At 47.7% G+C, this 27,406-nt stretch overlaps 1 protein-coding gene across 1 annotated transcript; it reads left to right on the forward strand.

Moving 5' to 3' along the window:
* The first annotated feature begins 1,760 nt into the window (after positions 1–1,760).
* On the forward strand, positions 1,761–12,488 carry LOC126090951 (uncharacterized). The gene is made up of 2 exons (XM_049907024.1): positions 1,761–2,008; positions 10,388–12,488. Exons 1-2 carry the CDS (start codon positions 1,761–1,763, stop codon positions 12,486–12,488), a joined length of 2,349 nt encoding a protein of 782 aa, XP_049762981.1.
* Positions 12,489–27,406: the final 14,918 nt, after the last annotated feature.

Consider the following 27,406-nt stretch of genomic DNA (forward strand, 5'->3'; position numbering starts at 1 on the left):
GACTATTCAAAATATCGACGTGATGTTTCCATATACCTCTAATTTATTTGAGAAAATGCTGTGCCTGAACATGGAAGGGTTCTAAATGTACCAGTAAACCTCTGAGCCTTAAAGACTCGAACTCTCATGTACAAAACAGCTTCAGTCGTCTGATTACTTTATAAATTAGTTACTGTTATAATAATTGTATGTCAAATTTAGTTTCAAACCTTTCATAAACTTTCCAAACGAACTTCATGTTCATAAGCGAGATAATCACTGGGTGTTCCCATCCTCACATACTCGATGAGTTGTCAAGATACTTCTGTGCTGTCAGTTACGCTGCCTAATGTCACACAGTTTGTAACCGTAAAACTTAGTTTTGTTGTTAAACTTCTAACATGATATTATGCATCGTAATGTGCAGATCATGATAGCATTGTATATATTAAGTACGTGAAGTAATGCAACTCAAATTTGTTTCTCCTGGAAGCAACTAGATTCTTAATGCACAATCGACCAGGTCATCGGACTGTAGTAATATTTATATTGAATGGAAAGTCTGTCAGTAGTTGGATTAAAATAATCCTCCCATTTACCAGTAGTAAAAAATCTCCAGCTGTGTAGTTGAGCACAAATGTTGTTGACGTAACTAAGCAGCAACCTCTCGTAGCTAGAGGTGGTTATAAAGCCACTTCCAACAATGGGTTGTATCTGACACCGGGACCACAGTGCCATCGTGTGTAATCAACACACGTCAAATAATGGTCTTACACTTCCTGCTGTGGGTTCGTCATCTGAGCATCCCATCTCAGATGTTTTGCGATTTCCAGTATTTCCTTACTTTCAGTGATTGTCCATATTTAGCTTTCAAATCATTCTGTACAAACCTTCAAATTCTGCTTTCCCTGATGTGTGTCATCCCTAAAATATGTGGAAGGCTACCCGAGGTAAATGATAAATGAGCTTTTGTGCAAAGTTTATAATATTGATCAAACTGACATTTCCTTAGTGCAAGAAACAGTTACCATTTTCAGTAAATAATAAAGGTGTATCATTCTTAGCAGCCGATGAGGCTGTTGCAATGTAGTGAGCATTCCATCAAATTTACTGGTAATGGGTTTGAAGTCCAGTTCAGGGTTGGTCGTTAACTTCAGTTCTGCCTGCACATCTCGCAGCTTCTGATTAACTGAATATCGAGCTTCTGTGCTGGTGTCCCATTCTAGCTGCTGTATCGAGCTCGGAGGGATGTGGTTACTGCACAAAGTTGTTGGGCATTGTGATGTGTAACTTTGATATTCGTGGTCTGTTACGGGGTCTTTGAAAGTACAGTGACGTAGCTGGAAAGCGATTACCCTGCGCATTTTAGGGTTAAAGATTTTTAAACCCAGTCATTCGTCAGGTCACTTTTGTCCTATAGCTTATGGACACATTTTGAAAATATGTAAGCCAAATTTCTTCCAATTTCTATTCGTCCTAGGGGCAATTAGGCCTAATTGTTATGTGGTATAAAAGATTTAACATTATTTTGCGTGACTGTGACTAGGCACAATTATTTCAAATATGGAATGTCAGTTACTCTCAGTAGATAAATGATCTCATGTTTTACAGTAGTCAGTTTGTATGCTTTTGACACTTGCTGGATGAGAACAGGAAAATTTTCTCAAAGTAAAATAAACGCAAAAAGAAATTAAGTAGGATGATGTTCAAAATCAGACCCAGCCAGGTGTGGGACGAGTTCACACTAGAGAAGCGAAACTCTGAGATTAAAACGTGGGACGATGTATCAGAAACATGTCGCACACGCCAACGACCGCTTCGCGAAAGAACAGGCCTTCAGCAACTGTCGAGGTGACAGGACGCCGTCCGGCAGAAGGCAGTGGCCGCTGCCCAGGGGAGGCGCGGCCAGGCCGCACTGCGCGTCCAGAGCTCAGCTGCGGCGATCCACGGCCCTGCAGGAGCACCGCTCCGGCCCTCCTTGTTACACAGTGCCAACTTGGGCCGAAGACAGTCCAGACTTCGTAGTATAGTAGGGAAGACACATCTGCTGCTAACCGCTGTCCGTTCCTATCTGCCCAGAGCTCGGAGACACACCTCGCTACTCCGCGAAAACGGCAAGCAGATGTCGCTTTTTTGTTTTTTCGCTGTGGTGTTTGATCAGTGTCCTGACTGGGTTGTCGCAGCCCGCCACGATTTCATCTAGAGTAGCACTTGCAACCCACGTCCTCTATTATTTGCTGGATGTATTCCATTCTGTCTTCCTCTACAGTTTTCGACCTCTCCAGCTTCCTATAATACCACTAGTACCATGGAAGTCATTCCCTCTTACCAGATGTCCTGTCATCCTGTCCCTTCTCCTTATCAATGTTTTCCACATATTCCTTTCCTCTCCGACTCTGCACAGAACCTCATTCCTTACCTTGTCAGTCAACCTAATTTTCAACATTCGTCTGTAGTTCATCTCAAATGCTTCGATTCTCTTCTGTTCCGGTTTCCCCCAGTCCATGTGTCACTACCATGCAATGCTGTACTCGAGACGTACATTCTCAGAAATTTCTTCTTCAAATTAACGCCGATATTTGATACTAGTAGACTTTTCTCGGCCATGAACGCCCTTTTTGCCAGTGCTAGTCTGCTTTTGATGTCCTCCTTGCTCAGTCCGTCAGTCGTTACTGTGCTGCCTACGTAGCATAATTCCTTAACTTCAGCTACTTCGTGACCATCGATCCTCATATTAAGTTTCTCCCTGTTCTCATTTCTATTACTTGTGATTACCTTCGTCTTTCTTAGATTTACGCTCAATCCAAACTCCTCTCGTAGAAGCACAGCAGTCACACCTGAATAAGATGCGTTGGTCTGCACAATGAAAGATTTCTGGAAAGCACACTGTATGAAATAGGGTTAGCCAAAGCGGTCTTCACAGCATCATAGGCAGACAGTTGCGATACTCCGCACCTGTCTTACGTAGGTCATTCAAGGGAATGGCTAATTGAGCAAAATGGGGCACGAACTTCCTTAAGAAAAATTGAGCATGCCTATAAAACCGAGCAATTATCTTCTTGTTCTGAGATGGAGAAAACACACACAAATATCTAGACTGTCCTTGATCGAATTTGAACCTTTCAGCTGCCTTATGTGGTAGACTTACTTTAGACAGCTTAATTATGAGGCCCCCAGCACGTAAACGAAGTAAGACCTACTCCAGATATTGGTGTTCGAAGAGAGCGCTGCCCGCATCTCGTGGTCGTGCGGTAGCGTTCTCGCTTCCCACGCCCGGGTTCCCGGGTTCGATTCCCGGCGGGGTCAGGGATTTTCTCTGCCTCGTGATAGCTGGGTGTTGTGTGCTGTCCTTAGGTTAGTTAGGTTTAAGTAGTTCTAAGTTCTAGGCGACTTATGACCACAGCAGTTGAGTCCCATAGTGCTCAGAGCCATTTTGAAGAGAGCGCTGTAGACACCATCGTCCAGATAATCGTAAAGAGACTTAATTTCAGATCTCGCGAGATATTATCCAATAATCGGGAAACGGCGGCTCCACCTGTGTGCAGTCCCAATAGAACTGTTAAACCTTTACAGTGGGAAGAATCTGATAAAATGCCTGGTTCAGACTGAAGACCGTAAAAATCTTTGTCTTCGTAAACCTGGTGATACAATGGCGTAAGTCGGTAACGGAACAGGTTGCAAAATAACCTTCACATTCAATTGCATATAAAAAACGAGCAGGCGGTACCCAGAAAACTCTTTCAGGACTAGAAACATTAACGAGGACGAGGCAGGAAGAGATGCAGATGGCCTAATTACTCATTCCTCAAACACTTTGTTCACTATCTGTCATAAGGCCTGCCTTGCACAGTGAAAGCAGATACGGGGATTGCCTAACTGGAACATAATTGGTCAGCCGTTTCTTGTAAAGGATGCTATTGGTGACGGACGATTTATTGACCAAGAAGTCGGGGAACTGAGTGAGAACTTCAAACAGGCCCTCAGACTCCCCTCTGGATAAATGGCTCACGCCGAACCTCCCCACATCTACATTCTTAAATCCAGTCACAACTTGACATGAACATGATCTGAATTTGTCAGTACAAAACCTAAAGAAAAATGCTTTATCAGCTTCATCTATAAGCCCGCTCGCTGGATCCAAACGCAGCCAATAACAAACTGCCTGAAAGATATCTAGTTACTAATAGTTTAACTAGCAACGAAAAATCTTGTGCAAACAAATCACTTTACAGTAACCCATCAGGGATATCACCTGTCCGTTGACAGCACGATGTCCTTGTAAAGTGAGCTCCAAGCAGAACACGTGCGTGAAAGATTACGATACGACCGGTAGTTGTAATCTCACACTCCCACACATCACCATTAGCTTCCATTCTTCGTACAATTTTGGAAAACAGTGAGATTACAGAAGAGCAATTTTTTACGTACCTTGATTATCTCGTTGTAGTAGATAGCTGTCCTGTCTAAAACTACTTTCTTGCAGCTGAAAATTTCGATTTATTAGGTTCGTTAAAAGAAAATAACTGAAGTTTCCTTTCGCTATGAACATCCTTTTATTTTATACCATTCTTCTAAATCACACACTCCAATGTTAAACCAATAAATACATTGTCGCTTACAAGGTTAACAAAATACATGTTTCCATCAGACATGCCGACCACTCCATACATACTCTGCGGTACCCACAATATCCCAAAGACTTCATAAAGTAAGAGTTGGCAAAACAAAAGAAGAATCACCACTAAAATATCATTTCATAAATTAATCCAGACATCAATAATTAGTGTTAGATTGTGCAATAAATGCGAATTTTAAGTATGCAACAAATTTTGTAATTTCAAATTTCCAAAAAGAGCCATTTTAACTGTTACTACCAATCGTGACACAATCTTTTTTATACATGTTACCCTGACATACAACATACAAAATAAAATGAATTCTTGTAATGAGACAGCTGATACAGTTTTAACCTATGAGAAATTTGAGATTATACATGGTATCGGTTATGTCTATAAATAAAAGTAATGTCTCAGGAGGAAGAATATTCATTATGTAGTGCAACGATGAGATATTACTGCCGGATTCCAGTAAGTTGTAGACTACACAAACAACCAAAGTACTTCAATAACGTGTGGCAACTCGTCCAAGGTTAGCACATCCAATCCCTGCACCAAGGTACATATAGGATGGAAGAGCTTAGCAAAAGGTCATCAAAGTCATTTACTACAGCCCCAGTAATTCATACGTTGCTGTACGTACCACCTTGATTTTCTACGCTAGTCGAAAAACGTATGGAAGAAACTGCAGAAAGCTTCCTTACCATCATTCACCATATGTAGACATAGTTAATGGGTAGCTGTAGGTAGTGCCTTGAATTTCTACCCTAGGCGAAAAACTTAAAGAACCCACCGGAGCTTCGTTACCAACATTTTGGAAGCCCTTCTTTCCACACAGACGTAGACAGCAGACAGCCTGCATCCCTGATTTGAAACGATCATAATAGTTGTACCAACCCCACAGTCGCAGCAGTTGTTTCGGGAGCAGGAAAACCGTCGCAACATCGTGAGGGTTTCGATGAAAGGCCACTCTTGGATACCTGGAATTCAATAAGTAGACGGCCGTGCAAAGCAAGTACCGAGGCATGCAGCTAATGGAGCTACTATACATATGATAAGCTCCCTCTCAAAGATATGATACCCATGCTCACGAATCGATTGTCTTTGGACTGGTAAGAGGAATGGTCACAGACATCGAAAATCAAAAGCGATCACTACACGTTAGTTCAGCCAACAGTTCAGTGTGTTCCAGGGTATCACAACTACAGTATGGCTGAAAATTAAACATTGAAAGTTCAACAAACACTTGCATCGACTCGAGAAGTGTCATCCAACCACTCACTTCTACGATGTCCTCTGGGCATGTATCACATCAACCTCCTTAGACGTAATCTTCGGGCTCTTCGTCATGTGTTCCCAGTCAGCCTCCGAAATCCGTTAACATCGAACGCTGTAGCAACATACAACCTGCCGTACGAATTAGATAACAGTGCCAGCATCAGATAATAGCTCCCAGTTGCTAATTATTGCTTAATGTACTGAGAATGCCAGAAGACCAAAGCTCAATTGACTGTATCTGCTACTCTGCAGGATATGGAATGCTCAGTCTCAAAATTCATGTCGCTGTGTACGTTCTGTGTGTACTTGCCTGTGTACTGGTGTCTCAATGCGTGTGGCTGTAATAACACTTTAGTTCTTATTAACTGTTCTGCTGTTCTGCTCTGTGTAGACGGAACTTACAGACTTGTACAAACATTTGTCTTTCAAAGCTTTTGAAACAATTGTCAGAACATACAAAAAACATTTCATTGTTAGTCATTATTGTGGACTGAATGGCAATATCCCAAATTTGTGCCAATGGCGAGTTATTTCTTGTTAGCGCAAGAATTTTTATAGCATACTAGCACTGTGTGTCTTGTGTTCGATTTTCGTCCTGTTCACTCGTTTTCGTGTACTGATCGTAAATCTCGTTTCATGTCGAATCCGATACTTGTCAATCGTGTGTTACATCGTACCAGGACACGAATTCAAATGTCTTCCATGAACTGTCGAAACCAACTGTAATAACATTTCCTGTGTTTGGTTGGCTGTATATGCACGTTCCGAAAGCCAAGAAATTAAAAAAAAAATAGTTGCGCCTCTTATAGTTTCTGCTGTATTCGTACACTTGCCGCAGGGACATGCAAGGATCAGGCAATGTGCTATCATTCTGCAATGCACTTTCACAGCCGTAACACTTCCACTAGTCTGCAGGTCATCCCTGAACGACGCATACCTCCCGCCAAATGCCAAATCCAACGTTTACGAATTTTATTGGACTTTAAAGGATTTCATTTCTCAGCTTCGTACATCACCTTTACAAAAGATCTTGGGGCAAATTTATGGTGTAATGCAGGTATAAGGGTGGCACACAATGCGAGAGTAGCCTGATTACAGTGTCTGGAAACCCAAGAGCGACCACCTGAGTCTCACCTATCAATCTCTATCCAGTTGTCAAACGCACCCACTAATGGCTGATAAACATTCCTTTAAATGAAGACTGTATTTTTCTGAAAAGTCACTGAGAACATCTTTCAGATTAAAGACGAAACGACTGTGGAACACGAATATTGTACTTCAGGAACAGAAAAGGAGTTTCAAATTAAGACACTTGAATACATCAAAGAAGCAGCTGGTACGAGGACTGGCGGTACCAGTTTACAACTGGGTTACTGATCATGCATCGGGGCTTGGCTACAAACGATTCATACAGAAGTTTGACACTTCCGGTCAACGATAAATTATGACTCTACGTACGAAACTCTTGCAACAATTGTGGGCACACTGTCGTGAAATATGCGCCATGCAAACGTCCTTTTAATACCAAACGCTGCACAGGAATTATCCTGATACAACGTAACAAGACACACACGTCCGCAACGTCGTGCCCATTCGCATCGAGGTATCCACCAAGGTCCTGCATGAATACCGAAGGGAGAGAGTGAGTGGCGAGCAATGAATCGACATCCCACAGCCATACCACTTCGCCGGGGTGCGGACTGGCCGATCGCCGTGACCTTTGGAATCCGCCACGTCCTGGATTAGGGGGTGCGTGTGAACTTAGCCAAATTAGACACTGCATACTGTTTGAGCCTAGTAGTTAGGATTCATTGGTAGAAAATAGTTTTTATGGATAATTTTGAAAGACCTGCAGCGATTTCCAGTTGAGGCCAGCCCAGTGCAAATGGCACGCTCACTGGGATTAGCTCAGTGGACACGGCCAAGAGAAGTTTGTATTTTGCTGGCACACTTTTAACGCTGCAGGACGTTGCTTGGTAGAGTAGTTAGCATAGTAGGTTGAATAGTAGGCTTGAACATAGAGTAGCTAGCTTTCCATCCTGTAGTTAATATTTAGTAGATAAAAGAATAGTAAATGCTGCTTGGTAATCAGTACATTGTATGTAATTAGGACCCAATTATGAGCATACGGCACTGGTGGCTGGGAGAGCCTTCGCGGGGCGGTTCGGCCGCCGCAAGTTCTTTAACGCAACTACGGCGACTTGCGAGTGAATGAGGATGAAATTATGATGACAAACACACAACACCCAATCATCTCGAGGCAGAGAAAATCCCTGACCCCGCTGGGAATCGAACCCGAGACCTTGTGCGCGGAAGCGAGAACGCTACCGCAAGACCACGAACCGCGGACAGGACCCACTAATCTTTTTGATGAATAAAGATGGTATTATTTTGTTTGGAAGGATGTGTGTAGGTGGCTTGTGGCATTTCTTTGCTTAAAACAGCTTGAATACGTGCATAAAAATCACTTGTAGGTGCAGCTCCATGTGATTTTGCAACAGAAATTTAAATTACAGTTGGTAGTTTTTTCTTAATGTAGGCCGACGAAGAATAAGCGACCAAGTTTTTACGGGTTCAAAGACTAGGAACGTTTCGTGTAAGTTACCACCTAAATAGTACCGAATGACTATATTTTTTCAATTTTCGAAAACCCTTTTGACTCTTCAAACATCAGAACAAAATACTGGGCTTCCTTCTCTTCATGTGAGGCATTCTGGCATATTGCTAAGATTCTATGAATATTATTTGGTGTACCCTGAGGTGTTTATTTTTCCCCTTTCAGGTTCACGTTTTTCCTAAGACAGATGCTTCCTTCAAAGTTCCAATGAAAGGAAAAAAATTGATGTGCACTATCTTTCTACTCATTATGAACTCTTCGAACAAGTCCCTTGAGAGCTGTGTATCGAAGTAAATCGGCAGTCGCTTCCATTCCTCCTCCGTTTTCTTGAACGTCTAGAACATACCTTCGATCTAGTAGAGCAGTAACAGTTACATTCACTCCAACCTATTACTTGCAAGTTATAGAAAACGACAACTAAAACTGCAAACCTTGTGCTTAAAGTAACAGGATGTACACACATTGTAATGTACCAGTATAGTTCTACTGTTCATTACAACGGAATCAGGATGGATGCAATTCATTGACTTCAAACACAGTGAGTTCAGTAGATGACAAAAATGCATAGCACTGTTTACGGGATTACCGAAAGGTTGCGATCCCACCTGTCTGCTTTGACTCATGATATGAAAATACAGGCAATCTGGGTTTCAAGCATAAAGAATATGTCCCTCATAGTGCCACTCATTGCATCCGCGAACAAACTTAACTAACATGCGTAGTAATGAGTACTAAAAGCTCAAATTAACGGGCCAACGACGATAAGTAGAAATTCTCGGTGGGGACAAAAGAATGTAAGAATGTAAGAATAAACAACTTTCCAGACCAATATTAATCCAAAAATCTAGCACACGAAATTCTACACAGTAAGCACAATCCAAATACGCAAAACAAAAACCAGTGGCATTGTAACTTCGCTTGACCTGTATTGCTCGAACGAAACCCTCGATACCAGATACCCACACACATTTCCGAAAACTGATAGCGCATATTTCGCTTGGTCATTATGGCAGAAAAAAGAATGCCTATAGTGACAAAAACACACACTGAAATCATAAAAACCCGTTACGTAAACCTTCACTTACCATATCTAACAGGAAGGCCACAGTAAAACAAACTAAAACTCTCCAGACACAGTACAAAAATATGACCAACAACGGTAAACAGATGTCGACGACACCTACCAACCACTATCTAACAATGGCCAAATACCAACAAGAAAACACTCTAAATTAATAGAAAGAATCGTCCGGTATTGGTCGAAATAGTTACTGGAAACATAACACACACAACTTCTTCTCCCACTGCAGGAAGCAATGACCTGCTCGTAAACTTCCTTATCACAGACAAGGAATTTTATTTGCATTCCCTGTCCTCTTCCTGAAAATTCTGAACATGTATTATGTGACGTTTGGTGGGTTTCCAAACTTTTATTCTAACACTCTTCACTTGGATCTTTTTGAGTTGGATGGATACGAAATCTGAAGTCAGATGACGGAAGAAAAACCTCTAATGCAAAAATAGACAGCACAGCCACGGCTGACGAAAAAAAACAACCATCTATCGAGTCGAAACAGGCAAAATAATAATGTAAAATGTCTGGTGTTTACTGTAAAAAAATATTTGCAATGAGCAAGCTATTATACAAGTTGTATTAGATAAAACTTTTAATGAGTGAAAGATATCTAAATATCGGCCATTTTAATTTTACATGAATAACATGTTTACAAGAAAATCAACTAAAAAAGGAACACTGTCATTTACTCAAAACATAACATCCCTGCAAAATACAATTTACAAGGAATATCAGAGTTCACTTACCATGGCTGTTAACTTGATGCAAAAGTCGTCCCCTCCCGCAAACAGCAAAAGCTCTCCTCCTCTGGCGCGCAAACAGCAAAAGCTCTCCTCCTCTGGCGCGCAAACAGCAAAAGCTCTCCTCCTCTGGCGCGCAAACAGCAAAAGCTCTCCTCCTCTGGCGCGCAAACAGCAAAAGCTCTCCTCCTCTGGCGCGCAAACAGCAAAAGCTCTCCTCCTCTGGCGCGCAAACAGCAAAAGCTCTCCTCCTCTGGCGCGCAAACAGCAAAAGCTCTCCTCCTCTGGCGCGCAAACAGCAAAAGCTCTCCTCCTCTGGCGCGCAAACAGCAAAAGCTCTCCTCCTCTGGCGCGCAAACAGCAAAAGCTCTCCTCCTCTGGCGCGCAAACAGCAAAAGCTCTCCTCCTCTGGCGCGCAAACAGCAAAAGCTCTCCTCCTCTGGCGCGCAAACAGCAAAAGCTCTCCTCCTCTGGCGCGCAAACAGCAAAAGCTCTCCTCCTCTGGCGCGCAAACAGCAAAAGCTCTCCTCCTCTGGCGCGCAAACAGCAAAAGCTCTCCTCCTCTGGCGCGCAAACAGCAAAAGCTCTCCTCCTCTGGCGCGCAAACAGCAAAAGCTCTCCTCCTCTGGCGCGCAAACAGCAAAAGCTCTCCTCCTCTGGCGCGCAAACAGCAAAAGCTCTCCTCCTCTGGCGCGCAAACAGCAAAAGCTCTCCTCCTCTGGCGCGCAAACAGCAAAAGCTCTCCTCCTCTGGCGCGCAAACAGCAAAAGCTCTCCTCCTCTGGCGCGCAAACAGCAAAAGCTCTCCTCCTCTCGCGCGCAAACAGCAAAAGCTCTCCTCCTCTCGCGCGCAAACAGCAAAAGCTCTCCTCCTCTCGCGCGCAAACAGCAAAAGCTCTCCTCCTCTCGCGCGCAAACAGCAAAAGCTCTCCTCCTCTCGCGCGCAAACAGCAAAAGCTCTCCTCCTCTCGCGCGCAAACAGCAAAAGCTCTCCTCCTCTCGCGCGCAAACAGCAAAAGCTCTCCTCCTCTGGCGCGCAAACAGCAAAAGCTCTCCTCCTCTGGCGCGCAAACAGCAAAAGCTCTCCTCCTCTGGCGCGCAAACAGCAAAAGCTCTCCTCCTCTCGCGCGCAAACAGCAAAAGCTCTCCTCCTCTCGCGCGCAAACAGCAAAAGCTCTCCTCCTCTCGCGCGCAAACAGCAAAAGCTCTCCTCCTCTCGCGCGCAAACAGCAAAAGCTCTCCTCCTCTCGCGCGCAAACAGCAAAAGCTCTCCTCCTCTCGCGCGCAAACAGCAAAAGCTCTCCTCCTCTCGCGCGCAAACAGCAAAAGCTCTCCTCCTCTCGCGCGCAAACAGCAAAAGCTCTCCTCCTCTCGCGCGCAAACAGCAAAAGCTCTCCTCCTCTCGCGCGCAAACAGCAAAAGCTCTCCTCCTCTCGCGCGCAAACAGCAAAAGCTCTCCTCCTCTCGCGCGCAAACAGCAAAAGCTCTCCTCCTCTCGCGCGCAAACAGCCAAAGCTCTCCTCCTCTTCAAACAACAAACTTTCCCCCAAACAGCAGCAGCAGCAACAAAACTCGAAACAGCAGCAGCAACAAAACTCGAAACAGCAGCAGCAACAAAACTCGAAACAGCAGCAGCAACAAAACTCGAAACAGCAGCAGCAACAAAACTCGAAACAGCAGCAGCAACAAAACTCGAAACAGCAGCAGCAACAAAACTCGAAACAGCAGCAGCAACAAAACTCGAAACAGCAGCAGCAACAAAACTCGAAACAGCAGCAGCAACAAAACTCGAAACAGCAGCAGCAACAAAACTCGAAACAGCAGCAGCAACAAAACTCGAAACAGCAGCAGCAACAAAACTCGAAACAGCAGCAGCAACAAAACTCGAAACAGCAGCAGCAACAAAACTCGAAACAGCAGCAGCAACAAAACTCGAAACAGCAGCAGCAACAAAACTCGAAACAGCAGCAGCAACAAAACTCGAAACAGCAGCAGCAACAAAACTCGAAACAGCAGCAGCAACAAAACTCGAAACAGCAGCAGCAACAAAACTCGAAACAGCAGCAGCAACAACAAAACTCGAAACAGCAGCAGCAACAACAAAACTCGAAACAGCAGCAGCAACAACAAAACTCGAAACAGCAGCAGCAACAAAACTCCTCTCACCAACAAACAACGCCGTAATATTTCGATCTGTACTTCTCTAATCAAGTAAGACGAATAACCCTCAGCTGTTCGTGTCATCCGTTGCAGCCGTCAGGCAGGTCACGGGACTCGATAGCAGCGCCTCTCGAGGCACCCCACCGACCGACCGTCTGACAAATTGGCTGTGTCGGTGTTTTGACTGACCGACCGACGAACTTTCACTGTCGGGATGTCGGGCGCGTCCGACCAGTCGACAACCGACCCAAGAAATTGCCGTGTGTAGCGCGATCGTGCCAACCGCAAGAGTATAACTCCTGTTTTGACACAGCTCTACGAATTAAATACTGTTTTAATATACATTTCGACGTCCGAGGCGGACGAAACTTTAAGGACAAAGTTTTCAGAGAAATTCAAAGACTGCATATGTTTTCGCGACACATCGTGCGAGGAGTATAACAATAGAGATAGAAGGGATGACACTTATTTCATTTCTTAACGAATCAATAATGGTTTCACTACGTGCAACACGAGATTAAGTCTGTCGATCTTTATTTCTGTTTTTAGATTTTAATTTCCCTGTAGACCAAAGTGTGGACTCTTTAGTTTTTATTTATTTATTACAATTCTAACGCCGAGCGAGTTGACGCAGTGGTTAGCACACTGGACTCTCATTCGCGAGGACGACGGTTCAATCCCGCGTCCGGCCATCCTGACATAGGTTTTCCGTGATTTCCCTAAATCGCTCCAGGCAAATTCCGGGATGGTTCCTTTGAAAGGGCACGGCCAACTTCCTTCCCTAATCCGATGAGCTTGCTGTTTGGTCTCTTCCCCCAAACAACCCAACCCAACAATTCTAACAGTCGCTAAATGTTTCATTTCTTACGTATCGTATTTAATAGATAATGCGCGAAGCCGTCATGTGTAGTCTTTCTTGTTCTAATATGAAATGAGGTCATATTTTGTACTACATCCGTAAGTAAAGTAATAACGTTTTCATGAAACTCTCTTGTTTTATTTATTTTAATTTATCATGATTTATTACCTCTGTCGACTATGGATCATGTTGAACGTTTCAGGAATAACGTTAGTTTATAATTGTAGCTGGATAACAGTACTGAATCTTAGATCTGCCGCCAGTAGCGAGAAATCGTAATACAGCTAACAATCTCTCCTGGGAGTTTAGCACACCTCAGGACTGTTATTTTTCACTTAAGAATGGGTCTATGTCTAGCAGCTCCGAAATGCATGATTCACCCCTTCTTAAATAATCAGGAAAATTATAAGCTCCCAGCCTGAACATGGGTGAATTTCTTACTTTGCATTGGCCACTTCTTTGCCCACATCCCCCTGCGGGTCCGGGGATTAGAATAGGCCCGAGGTATTCCTGCCTGTCGTAAGAGGCGACTAAAAGGAGTCCATCCCCCTCACGGGGGTAGTTAGCGCCTGCGTCCGGAGACGGACGGTTTCACGACCTATAATCGTGGTCTTTTTGGTTTTCCACTTCTCGTTTCTTCCTTTTGTTGGTTCCTTTCTTTGCTCTTCTCCACCTCACTGTCTTCCTTACTCTTTCCCTTGACTTCTCCTTGCCTTCTCATTGCCTTTTTCTCCTTGCCTTCTCATTGCCTTTTTCTCCTTGCCTTCTCATTGCCTTTTTCTCCTTGCCTTCTCATTGCCTTTTTCTCCTTGCCTTCTCATTGCCTTTTTCTCCTTGCCTTCTCATTGCCTTTTTCTCCTTGCCTTCTCATTGCCTTTTTCTCCTTGCCTTCTCATTGCCTTTTTCTCCTTGCCTTCTCATTGCCTTTTTCTCCTTGCCTTCTCATTGCCTTTTTCTCCTTGCCTTCTCATTGCCTTTTTCTCCTTGCCTTCTCATTGCCTTTTTCTCCTTGCCTTCTCATTGCCTTTTTCTCCTTGCCTTCTCATTGCCTTTTTCTCCTTGCTTCTCATTGCCTTCTTCTCCTTGCTTCCTCATTGCCTTCTTCTCCTTGCTTCCTCATTGCCTTCTTCTCCTTGCTTCCTCATTGCCTTCTTCTCCTTGCCTTCTCTGGTCTCCGCCTCGGCGTTTGAGACAGTCTGTCCTCTTTCTCCCTCTCTCTCCTCTTTTTCCTCTTCTTCCTTCTTCCCTGTGCGTGTCTGAAGGCCGACCCACGCGTTCGCACGCGTAGCCGGTGACGGGGTAACGCGTAAGTCCCCGCCCTGGGTAGACATGTAAGGCACGCGCGTACCCCCTGGTAAAGGCCAGGCCCGGGGAGGGGTGATTGCCTGAGCTGATACCTTCTGACCATGCCGATTGGTCCCTCCGTCTGTTTCTCGGGAGGTGTGACCTGAGGTGTAAACATTCACCTAAGGCGGGAGTGCCCTCTGAGAGGGTCCCCACAAGGAAGGAGCGCGCCATCGGAGACGCTGGCAATCATGGGGGATTCCTCCGCAATGGATTCTACTTCATCTCTCTCGACTTCGACCCAAAAACGGAAATGTGACCAGCCAACAGTGACAAAAGTACTACCGCCTGCCCCACAGTTCCTCGTTGTTTCTCGATCTGAGGACGGAAAGGATTTTTCCTCTGTCAACCCTTTCGTTATTCAGAAGGGCGTAGATGCCATAGCCTGATCTGTCATCTTGTACCAGGTTGCGTAACGGCACCTTATTACTAGAAACTGAGAGTGCCTTTCAGGCACAAAAACTGCTTCGGGCCACCCTCCTGTACACGTTCCCTGTCCGGGTGGAGGCCCACCGAACTTTGAATTCGTCTCGTGGAGTAGTCTATACTAGCTCCCTCGACGGATTGACTGACGAGGAGCTTCAATCTTTCCTCGCTGAGCAGGGCGTGACGGCTGTCCATCGGGTCATGAAAAAGGTCAACAATGACCTTGTACCGACCCGGACACTTTTCTTGACCTTCGATAGTGTTAAGCTGCCATCGCGCATCAAGGCGGGCTACGAGGTTATTTCTGTTCGCCCCTATGTCCCGACACCTACGCGCTGCTACCAGTGTCAGCGTTTCAATCACACTCGACAGTCTTGTTCCAATGCGGCTAAATGTGTCACTTGTGGCAGGGATGCCCATGAGGGTGACTGTCCACCTCCGTCTCCTCGTTGTGTGAACTGTCAGGGTGACCATGCCGCATCCTCCCGCGACTGTCCTGTCTATAAGGAAGAACGCTGAATCAAAGAAATTCGGGTCAAAGAGAAAGTGTCCACCTCGGCTGCTCGCAAGCTATTGGCTAGGAGGAAGCCCACGCTGCTCCCAGCGGGGAAATACAGTACTGTCCTCGCCTCTCCTCGGACTACCCGGGAGGTAGCAACCCAGACATGCGATCTGACCTTCAGCACCACGGTCGTCCGTTCGGCCAGTGCTAAGATCGCGCGGTCGACGTCTCCTCTTCCTCCCATCACCCCACAGACACCAGCCCCTTCCTCAGCTTCTGCTAAGTCGAAGACCCCGAAGTCAGATGCACGGGCCTTCAAGAAGGAACCATCCCGTGCAGACTTCCTCCGTCCCTCGACCTCCCAGCCTTCGACCGGTACTTCCACCAAACGTCCTTCCAAAACGGCGCATAGGAAGCACAGTTCTCCTTCTCCGCCACGGCGCATTTCTTCTCCTGCGCCAGCCAACGGTTGCCGCCCCAGGCCGTCATCCGTTTCGCCTGGCCGCACCGCTGGTAGCCGTACATCTGTCCGTTCACCGGCGGAGGAAGCTCCCCCTCCCGGCCATCCTCCCGAGATGGCCGATGACCCTATAGACCCCATGGACGATGACTGTCCGCCTACTGATAGCGGCGGCAGTGCTCGCTCGAAGCCAGGCCCTCAGCGGCCTTCGAGGTGACCCCTTCTCTCATCTTCCTTTTCTTACGATGGCACTTATTCACTGGAATATTCACAGCATTCGCTCCAACCGAGAGGACTTGAAGTTGCTGCTCCGCTTGCATTGTCCGCTCGTCGTAGCCCTCCAGGAAACGAAGCTACGCCCATGCGATCAAATTGCCTTGGCACACTACACCTCTGTGCGTTTTGACCTACACCCTGTGGTAGGTATCCCGGCTCATGGAGGGGTTATGTTGCTGGTCCGGGATGATATTTACTACCATCCCATCACGTTGCACACCGGCCTGCAGGCAGTTGCCATCCGCATTACTCTCCCCACTTTTACGTTTTCCTTTTGTACCGTTTACACTCCATCGTCATCTGCCGTTAACAGGGCAGACATGATGCAACTTATTGCTCAGCTACCTGCACCATTTTTGTTAACTGGAGACTTCAATGCCCACCATCCCCTTTGGGGCTCTCCAGCATCCTGCCCGAGGGACTCCTTGTTAGCAGACCTTTTCAACCAGCTCAATCTTGTCTGCCTCAATACTGGCGCCCCTACTTTTCTTTCGGACACATCTTACACCTATTCCCATTTAGACCTCTCTATATGTACTCCGCAACTTGCACGCCGGTTTGAGTGGTATGCACTTGCTGATACATATTCGAGCGACCACTTCCCGTGTGTAATCCATCTCCTGCAGCATACTCCCTCTCCGTGCTCCTCTAGTTGGACCATCTCCAAGGCAGACTGGGGGCTCTTCTCTTCCAGGGCGACCTTTCAGGATCAAACCTTCACAAGCTGCGATCGTCAGGTAGCACACCTCACGGAAGTCACTCTCTCGCTGCTGCTGAATATTCCATCCCTCACAATACTTCTTCTCCACGTCGCGTACCAGTCCCCTGGTGGACCGCAGCATGTAGAGACGCTTTACGTGCTCGTCGACGTGCTTTACGCACCTTTAAACGCCACCCTACAGTGGCGAATTGTATTAATTATAAACTATTACGTGCTCAGTGTCGTCGTATTATTAAAGAAAGCAAGAAAGCCAGCTGGGCTGCTTTCACAAGCACCTTCAGCAGTTTTACTCCTTCTGTTGTCTGGGGTAGCCTGCGCCGGCTATCTGGCACTAAGGTCCACTCCCCAGTTTCTGGCTTGAAGGTCGCGAATGAAGTCCTTGTGGCCCCTGAGGCTGTGTCCACAGAGGAGGCTAGGCCACCTGACTTCCGCTCCTCGAATTGTGAAAGTTATAATGCCCCATTCACCATGCGGGAACTCGAAACCGCACTTGGCCGATCACGGTCCTCCGCTCTAGGGCCAGATTCTATTCATATTCAGATACTGCAGAACCTTTCTCCTGCGGGTAAAGGTTTTCTTCTTCGTACATACAATCGCATCTGGATTGAGGTACATGTTGCCGCATGCTGGCGCGGGTCTATTGTCCCGATTCCTAAGCCGGGGAAGGACAAGCACTTGCCTTCCAGTTATCGACCTATCTCGCTTACCAGCTGTGTCTGTAAAGTGCTGGAGCGAATGGTTAACTCTCGATTGGTTTGGCTGCTCGAGTCTCGACGCCTACTTACCAATGTACAATGTGGATTTCGTAGGCGCCGCTCTGCTGTTGACCATCTGGTTACCTTGTCGACCTTCATTATCAATAACTTCTTGCGGAAGCGCCCGACCGCGGCTGTGTTCTTTGATTTGGAGAAGGCTTACGACACCTGTTGGAGGGCGGGCATTCTCCGCACCATGCATACATGGGGCCTTCGCGGTCGCCTCACTCTTTTTATTCGTTCCTTTTAATGGATCGACAGTTCAGGGTACGTGTCGGTTCTGTCCTGTCCCACCTTTCGCCAGGAGAATGGGGTGCCACAGGGCTCAGTTTTGAGCGACGCTCTCTTCGCCATCGCGATCAATCCAATAATGGATTGCCTCCCAGCTGATGTATCAGGCTCCCTTTTTGTGGACGATTTTACCATCAATTGCAGCGCGCAGTGTACACGTGTCCTGGAGCGCTGTCTTCAGCGTTCTCTTGACCGTCTTTACTCCTGGAGTGTCGCCAATGGCTTCCGTTTTTCTGCCGAGAAGACGGTCTGTATTAACTTCTGGCGCTACAAAGAGTTTCTCCCACCGTCCTTACGACTCGGTCCCGTTGCTCTCCCAATCGTGGAGACAACCAAATTTTTAGGCCTTACCTTTGACAGGAAACTCAGCTGGTCTCCACATGTCATATTTGGCCGCCCGTTGTACGCGTTCTTTAAATGTCCTCCGTGTTCTCAGTGGTATGTCGTGGGGTGCGGATCGTACCGTCCTACTTCGTCTACATCGGTCGATCGTCCGCTCCAAGCTGGATTATGGGAGCTTCGTATTCTCCTCTGCACGGCCATCCATCTTACGCCGCCTCAACTCCATACAACATCGGGGTTTACGACTTGCGATCGGAGCATTTTATACCAGTCCCGTAGAGTCTTCATGCTGACGCTGGCGAATTGCCACTCACCTACCGGCGCGATATACTGCTTTGTCGTTTGCCTGTTGGCCACTGTCAATGCCCGACCATCCGCCTTATCGTTCCTTTTTTGACGACTCTCTTGACCGTCAATACGGGTTGTATGTCTCTGCCCTGCTACCCCCTGGAGTTCGCTTTCGTCGCCTCCTTCAACACCTTAATTTTTCACTCCCTGCAACCTTTCGGGTGGGCGAGAGCCGCACGCCACCTTGGCTCCAGGCTCAGGTCTGCGTTCACCTTGACCTCAGCTCGCTCCCAAAGGAGGTCACCCCCGGTTTGGTCTACCACTCCCGTTTTTTGGAACTTCGAACGAAGTTCATCAATATGACTTTCATTTATACAGATGGCTCTAAGACCAATGACGGGGTCGGGTGTTCCTTTATAGTCGGGGCACAAAGTTTCAAATACCGGCTCCATGGCCATTGTTCGGTCTTCACAGCTGAGCTCTTTGCTCTACCAGGCTGTTCTTTACATCTGCCGCCACCGACATTCTGCTTATGTCATCTGCTCAGATTCCCTGAGCGCCATCCAGAGCCTCAGTGATCCGTACCCGGTTCACCCTTTCGTACACCGGATCCAATGCTCTCTTCGGCAGCTGGTGGACGTCGGTCCGCCGGATAGCTTTATGTGGGTTCCTGGCCATGTCGGTATCCCTGGGAACGAAGCTGCAGATGCCGCGGCCAAGGCCGCGGTCCTCCAGCCTCGGACAGCTTCTTGTTGTGTCCCTTCGTCCGATCTTAGCAGGGTCATTTGTCGGCGCGTCGTGTCGCTGTGGCATGCCGATTGGGCTGCACTTACCGACAACAAGCTTCGGGCCTTAAAACCTCTTCCCGTGGCTTGGACGTCCTCCTCACGCCCTTCTCGGCGGGAGGAGGTCGTTTTAGCAAGGTTAAGAATTGGACACTGCCGGTTCAGCCATCGCCATCTGCTGACGGCTGCGCCGGCGCCGTTCTGCCCATGTGGGCACTTGCTGACGGTTAGACACATTTTAATGTCATGCCCGGATCTTAACACACTGCGCCTCGATCTTAACCTGCCTAATACTTTCGATGCCATTTTAGCGGATGACCCACGAGCAGCTGCTCGTGTTCTTTGTTTTATCAATTTGACAAACCTCGCTAAGGACATTTGATGATGTTTTTTAATCCTATGCCTGTCTGTCTTTTATCGTGTTTTCCCTTTTAGTTGTTGTCAACTTGTCCCTCGCGGTGCATTCTTCACGTCGTCAGGGCGCTAATGACCATTGAAGTTGTGCGCCCTAAAACCACAAAAAAAAACTTTCTTCTCGCTCCTCCGCCCCAGGACCGGATGGTATCCACGTCCAAATGTTGCTGCATTTATCAACCCATAGTCTGCGTTACCTCCTTCGCTTTTATAATCTAATTTGGATCGACAGTACTTCTCCCAGACAATGGCGGGAAGCTATCGTCGTTCCTGTTAAGAAACCTGGAAAGGACAAACATCTCCCCTCTAGCTATCGCCCCATTTCTCTCACGAGTAGTGTTTGTAAGGTTTTGGAGCATATGGTGAATTACCGTTTAGCGTGGTGGTTGGAATCCCGCAGTCTTTTAACACCTGCCCAATGCGGATTCCGAAACCATTGTTCTGCAGTTGACCATCTTGTTGCTCTCTCCACTTAAATCATGAATAATTTTCTCCGGAAACGCCAAACAGTAGCAATATTTTTTGATCTAGAGAGAGCATACGATACCTGTTGGAGGACAAGCATCCTCCGCACACTGTTCTCTTGGGGCTTTCGGGGTCGTCTGCCCCTTTTTTCTTCGAATTTATGGCAGAGCGCACATTTAGGGTGCGGGTGAACACTACTCTCTCCCCCCCCCCCAGGGGGTCCACAACTCTTTTGTGGATACGTGCGTAGTGAGCACGGGACCCCGAGCTAATGTGGCCTTCCTTCCTTTCCGGGCTGCATACCTTCCCTTTCCGCATCCTTCCCCATCCCTATCTTCGCCCCTCCTCCCCTCACCTCTGGCTCTTTCCTTCCCTTTCTCCCCATCTGGGAGTATGGTTTGTGCCTACGTCCGGAGACGGACGCTCGTAAATGTACTGCATTCTTCGCCTTCCTTGCTTTTATGTCTTCTTCCTTCCTTTGTCCTTCTCTTTTCCTTACCTCTTCTCTTTACCCTTTTCTCCGCTGCGGCGTTTGAGACCTCTCTTCCTTCCTTTCCCTTTCTCTTTCTTCCTCACTGTGCGTGTCTGAAGGCCGACCCACGCCCTTCGTGCGTAGCCGGTGACGGGGTAACGCGTAATTCCCCGCCCCGGGTAGACAGGTAGGACACGTACGTACCCCCTGGTAACGGCCAGGCCCAGGGAGGGGTGATTACCCGAGCTGATACCTTCCGAAAATGCCGATTGGTCCCTCCGTCCGTTTGTCGGGAGGTGTGACCTGAGGTGTGAACAATCACCCAAGGCGGGAGTGCCCTCAGAGAGGGCCCCCACAAGGGAGGAGCGCGCCATCGGAGACGCCGGTAATCATGGGGGATTCTTCCACAATGGTTTCCTCACCTTCCACTAAGTCTAGTCACAAACGTAAGCATACTGAGTCTCAGCCACAGACGATTCTTCCATCGTTGCCACAGTTCCTTGTTGTTTCTCGGTCTGATGAAGGTCACGACTTCTCCACGGTCAACCCTTTCATTATTCAGAAAGGAGTCGACGCAATAGCAGGTCCTGTAAAGTCTTGTTCCAGATTACGGAATGGCACCCTGTTGTTAGAAACACACAGTGCCCTCCAGGCACAAAAATTGCTGCGTACTTCTCTGCTCCACACCTTCCCTGTCCGGGTGGAACCGCACCGTACCTTGAATTCCTCGCGTGGAGTCGTTTATACACGCTCCCTCGATGGATTGTCTGACGAAGAAATTCAGCACTATCTGTCTGACCAGGGCGTAACGGCAGTTCATAGAGTAATGCAACGGGTTGACACGAACATCATTCCAACCCGCACTGTCTTCTTGACATTTGACACAGTTCAACTCCCATCGAAAATCAAAGCAGGCTATGAGATAATTTCCGTTCGCCCTTACGTCCCAAACCCTACGCGTTGCTATCGATGTCAGCGGTTCAATCACACCAGCCAGTCCTGTTCCAATCCAGCCAAATGTGTTACGTGTGGCACGGATGCCCATGAGGGTGCTTGTCCACCTCCATCCCCTCGCTGCATCAACTGTATGGGTGACCACGCTGCTTCCTCTCGAGATTGCCCCGTTTTTAAGGATGAGAAGCTCATCCAGGAAATAAGGGTGAAGGAAAAGGTGTCGACCTTTGCTGCTCGAAAATTATTCGCCAGTCGCAAGCCCACCGTGCCTCAGTCAGGAAAATACAGCACTGTCCTTGCTTCTCCTCGGCCAACAAAGGAGGCGGCCACGCAGACTTGCGACCTCACCTTTAGTACCACGGTCGTCAGATCGGCCAGCGCAAAGATCGCTCGTTCAACCTCACCACTTTGGCCTGCCCACTCTATGGCTCACCCTTCGTCGGGTTCTGCTACATCTCGAGCCCAAAAGTCTGACGCCAAGTCTTCGAAAAAAGAGCATACTCGTGAAGAGTTTTTACGTACCGCAGCTTCACAACCATCGGTTCCTCCATCTAAACAACATTCTTCTAAGAAGGCTACAAAGAAACCCAGTTCCTCTCCTTCTCCGCCAAGGCGTGCCCCCTCTACAGCACCACCTGGCGGAAATCGCCCTCGGCCATCTTCTGTGTCGCCGAGGCGCACTGCTGGTGGCTGGTCAACCGGCCGATCGCTGGTGGCAGGGACTGCTCCTGACCAACTTATGGATCAGGATCTTCTGCCTTCGGCTGAATGCCATTCCATGCTGTCGGTTGCTAGCTCCGAGCAGTCTTTGAGTTGACAGCAACTTTGGTCACATTCCTCCATTTTCTGTTCACCCCATGTCCATTATCCACTGGAATATTCGCGGCATTCGAGCCAATCGGGATGAATTGTCGGTCCTCTTACGCTCCTACTCGCCGGTCATCTTCTGTCTTCAGGAAACAAAGCTGCGTCCCCATGACCGCTTTGTTCTCCCTCATTTTCAGTCTGTCCGATATGATCTCCCCTCTGTTGAAGGCTCTCCAGCCCATGGAGGACTCATGATTCTTCTCCGTGATACTCTCCATTATCACCCAATCCCCTTAAACAGTTCCTTCCAAGCTGTCGCCGTCCGTCTTTCACTTTCCGGATACACGTTCTCTCTTTGTACTGTATACATTCCATCGTCCACACCAATGGCACGAGCTGATCTCCTTCATCTTCTTGGTCAGCTTCCACCCCCCTATTTGCTGGTTGGGGACTTCAATGCCCACCACCCGCTTTGGGGATCTCCACACCCTTGTCCACGTGGCTCCGTATTGCTAGACGTCTTCCACCAAGCGGATCTAGTTTGCCTCAACACTGGGGTCCCCACATTTTTGTCTGCCTCCACGACAACCTTACCTCATTTGGACCTTGCGGTCGGTACTGTTCCGCTAGCTCGGCGCTTCGAATGGTTCGCCCACATTCCATGTGTCCTCAGACTGCAGCCTCAACTGCCATATATGCGCCCGCGACGCTGGAAGTTTGCCCAAGCCGATTGGACACTTTTTTCGTCTCTCGCGACATTCGATGACCGTCGCTTTCCCAGCGTCGACGATGAGGTCACACACATTACCGACGTTATCCTTACAGCTGCGGAACGTTCAATACCACGCACCTCCGAATTGCCCCGGCGCCCCCCAGTTCCTTGGTGGAACGAGGCATGCCGTGACGCAATACGTGAGCGGCGACGTGCTCTTCGCATTTTCCGTCACCATCCTACTTTGGCCAACTGTATCCGCTATAAGCAGCTCCGTGCGCGATGCCGTCGCGTCATCCGCGATAGCAAGAAGGCAAGCTGGAAATTCTTTATTAGCTCATTTAACACCTTCACTCCCTCCTCGGAAGTTTGGAGTCGGCTTCGACGGTTCTCAGGCGCGCCTAGTTTCTCCCCGGTTTCTGGGCTCACTGTCGCGCATGATACCTTAGTGGACCCCGTCGCCATTTCTAACTCGTTGGGTCAGCACTTTGCTGAGATTTCGAGCTCTTCAAATTACCCGCCAGCGTTTCTCCCGAAGAAACGTGCAGCGGAAGTGCGACCTCTTGCTTTCTCCTCCCAAAATCACGAAAGCTACAATACTGTTTTCTCCATGCGGGAACTCCAACATGCCCTCTCCTCTCCTCTCATCTTCTCGCTCCTCCGCCCCAGGACCGGATGGTATCCATGTCCAAATGTTGCTGCATTTATCCACCCATAGTCTGCGTTACCTCCTTCGCCTTTATAATCGAATTTGGACCGACAGCACCTTTCCCAGACGGTGGCGGGAAGCTATTGTCGTTCCCGTTCCGAAACCTGGAAAGGACAAACATCTCCCCTCTAGCTATCGTCCCATTTCTCTCACGAGTAGTGTCTGTAAGGTTTTGGACCGTATGGTGAATTACCGTTTAGCTTAGTGGCTGGAATCCCGCAGTCTTTTAACACCAGCCCAATGCGGATTTCGGAAGCATCGTTCTGCAGTTGACCATCTTGTCGCTCTCTCCACTTATATCATGAATAATTTTCTCCGGCAACGCCAAACGGTAGCAATATTTTTTGATCTGGAGAGAGCATACGATACCTGTTGGAGGACAGGCATCCTCCGCACACTGTTCTCTTGGGGCTTTCGAGGCCGGCTGCCCCTTTTTCTTCGCGAATTTATGGCAGAGCGCACTTTTCGGGTGCGGGTGAACACTACTCTCTCCCGTACTTTCTCCCAAGAAAACGGGGTACCCCAGGGATCCGTGCTGAGTGTTGTACTGTTTGCCATCGCCATAAATCCAATTATGGATTGTCTCCCTCCTGATGTCTCGGGCTCCCTCTTTGGGGACGATTTTGCGATCTACTACAGCTCTCAACGGACCAGCCTTCTTGAACGACGTCTTCAAGGATGTCTCGATCGCCTCCACTCGTGGAGCATCGAAACTGGCTTCCGTTTTTCACCCAGTAAGACCGTTTGTGTCAATTTTTGGCGACGTACGGAGTTTCTTCCGCCCTCCTTACATCTCGGTCCTGTCAACCTTCCGTTTTCGCTAAATTCCTGGGTCTTATGTTCGACAGAAAACTATGCTGGTCCTCCCACGTTTCCTATCTTTCGGCTCGCTGTCTGCGATCGCTTAACACCCTCCGTGTCCTGAATGGTACCTCCTGGGGAGCGGACCGAGTGGTCCTTCTCCGCCTCTATCGCGCCTTAGTGCGCTCGAAATTGGACTATGGAAGCATAGTCTACTCCTCTGCTCGGCCGTCTATTCTTCTCTATCCACCACTGTGGATTACGTTTAGTGTCTGGAGCTTTTTACACTAGCCCTGTGGAAAGCTTTTATGCTGAGACTGCTGAACCTCCGCTGTCCAATCGGCGAGCAGTCCTCCTGAGTCGTTATGCTAGCCATCTGTCTTCCATGCCTGCTAATCCAGCCCACGACCTTTTTTTTCGACGCCTCCTTTGATGTAGGGTATGCAGGCCGCTCCTCCTCCCTACTACCCCCGGGAGTCCACTTCCGTCAACTGCTCCATTCTCTTTCCTTCCGCTTTCCTAAAACCTTCTTGACACCTTGGGGTACAGCACCGCCTTGGCTCCGTCCCCGGATCTGCCTGCTCTGTGACCTTTGTCGATTTCCCAAGGATGGTACCCCTTCACTTGTTTATCGTCGGGCATTTGTTGCTCTATGTGCACAAATGACGGACGCCACATTTATTTACACCGACGGCTCGAAAACATCGTTAGGTGTAGGGAGTGCTTATATTGTTGGCGACACTCCAAATCACTTTCGGCTTCCCGACCAGTGTTCGGTGTATACTGCGGAGATTTATGCTGTTCACCAGGCTGTCCACTACATCCGCCGCCATCAGCGGATACAGTACGTTATCTGCTCAGATCCTCTCAGCTGTCTCCTCAGTCTCCAAGCTCTTTACCCTGTGCACCCTCTGGTCCACCGGATTCAGGACTGTCTGCGCTTGCTCCACCTGGGGGGGGGGGGGGGGGGGCGGCGGCGTTTCGGTGGCGTTACTCTGGCTCCCGGGACACGCTGGTATCTGTGGGAATGATATAGCGGAATGATATAGCGGCCAAGGCTGCAGTCTCTCTTCTTCGGCCAACTATTCAGTAGATTTCCTTCACCGATCTACGGAGCGTTTTATGTCGTCGAGTTGTTCTTTTATTGGTCGACACTTCCCCATAATAAATTGCGGGACGTGAAAGCCCTTTCTTGCGCTTGGACCTCTTCCTTCCGAACGCGTCGTCGGGAGGAGGTAATTTTAACTAGACTAGACTCCGGATAGGAGTCTTTTTAGCCATCAACATCTTTTAAGCGGCGATCCTCCCCCACTCTGTCCGCACTGCTCTCAGCCGTGGACGGTATGACACCTTTTAATTGAATGCCCCTATTTTAATCCGTTACGCTCCCGTCTACAGCTATCGCCTGATCGATCGTAGATTTTAGCAGATGACACGCGCTCAGCCGACCGCGTTCTCCAGTTTATTAGTGACAGTGAAATGACGTCAGTCATTTGAAGCTTTTTTGTGGACAACCACCCCCTTTCTGTAGTGGATTTTTAAGCATTCCTTCTACTTTGTTTCTCCAATTTTATGACTTTGTTCCCCTTGCTGCTGGTTTTCAATTTCGGTTTTTTACTGTCTTAAGTCACGGGCTGGGAGCTAATGACCATAGTTTTGCGCCCTAAAACCAAAAATTGGCGAAGAGTACAGAGAACCACATTTAGTTCAGTATGGTTAAACCTACAAATTAGACAAACAGAAAGTAACTGCTACAAAAAGTTTTATTGTTTCAATGGCTTCATTTGTGGCCCAATATGACTATCCTAGGTTTTCCCCCACGGCGGAGTTGTGGAAAGGTGGTGGTGGGTGGGGGGGGGGGGCAAAACTGTACCAGAAAAATGGGTATTTTTTCGGTTTTGTGATTATAGCTTGTAAATGACTCACATATCGAAAACATAGTGGAAATAAAAATTGTAGGGCATGAATTTCGGCATTGAATGATCCATAGAGCTACCATCCTACATCCATGACACTGACTTGTTTAGAACATTGAAACACACTGTCGGCTCAGACATAATGAGGTATCCGTAGCAGAATAATCTCCATGCCAGCGACATGTATTCTGATAGCAATGCTCATTTGAACATCAACTCACGTTTTTCACATGACACGATGGAAGCTTTTTATGGAGGCAATGAAGTAACAGCAGTATTTATTTCCAAAATGAATATCAGTTAATACCACTTTTACGCTTGTTATCAAAAGTACAATTGTTAGGGAGTATAAAGCAAAAAAATTGAATGTATTGACTGCGTTTTTGATGGAAGGACATGGTAAGAGTCATCAACAGATGTTGAGGTAACTTTAGGTGTGCCACAGGGAAGTTAACTGTGGATGTTGCTGTTCATATTTTCTATCAATTACCTTGCAAACATTAATACTAGTGACCTAACATTTTTTGCAGGTGATTCATTTAGCTATACACTGAGGTGACAAAAGTCACAGGATACTTCCTAATGCTGCGTCGGACCACCTTTGTGTGGCACAGTACAGCAACTCAGCATGGTGTGGGTTAGA

Source organism: Schistocerca cancellata, chromosome 1 (assembly GCF_023864275.1).
Source record: "Schistocerca cancellata isolate TAMUIC-IGC-003103 chromosome 1, iqSchCanc2.1, whole genome shotgun sequence".
Classification (NCBI taxonomy): domain Eukaryota; kingdom Metazoa; phylum Arthropoda; class Insecta; order Orthoptera; family Acrididae; genus Schistocerca; species Schistocerca cancellata.

Excerpts from the sequence above, each read along its gene's own strand:
- LOC126090951 (XM_049907024.1), top strand. The coding sequence starts at position 1,761 with ATGTATCAGAAACATGTCGCACACGCCAACGACCGCTTCGCGAAAGAA. Across the intron at positions 2,009-10,387 it reads AGTCCAGACTTCGTAGTATA|CAAAAGCTCTCCTCCTCTGG; the intron begins GTAGGGAAGACA and ends GCGCGCAAACAG.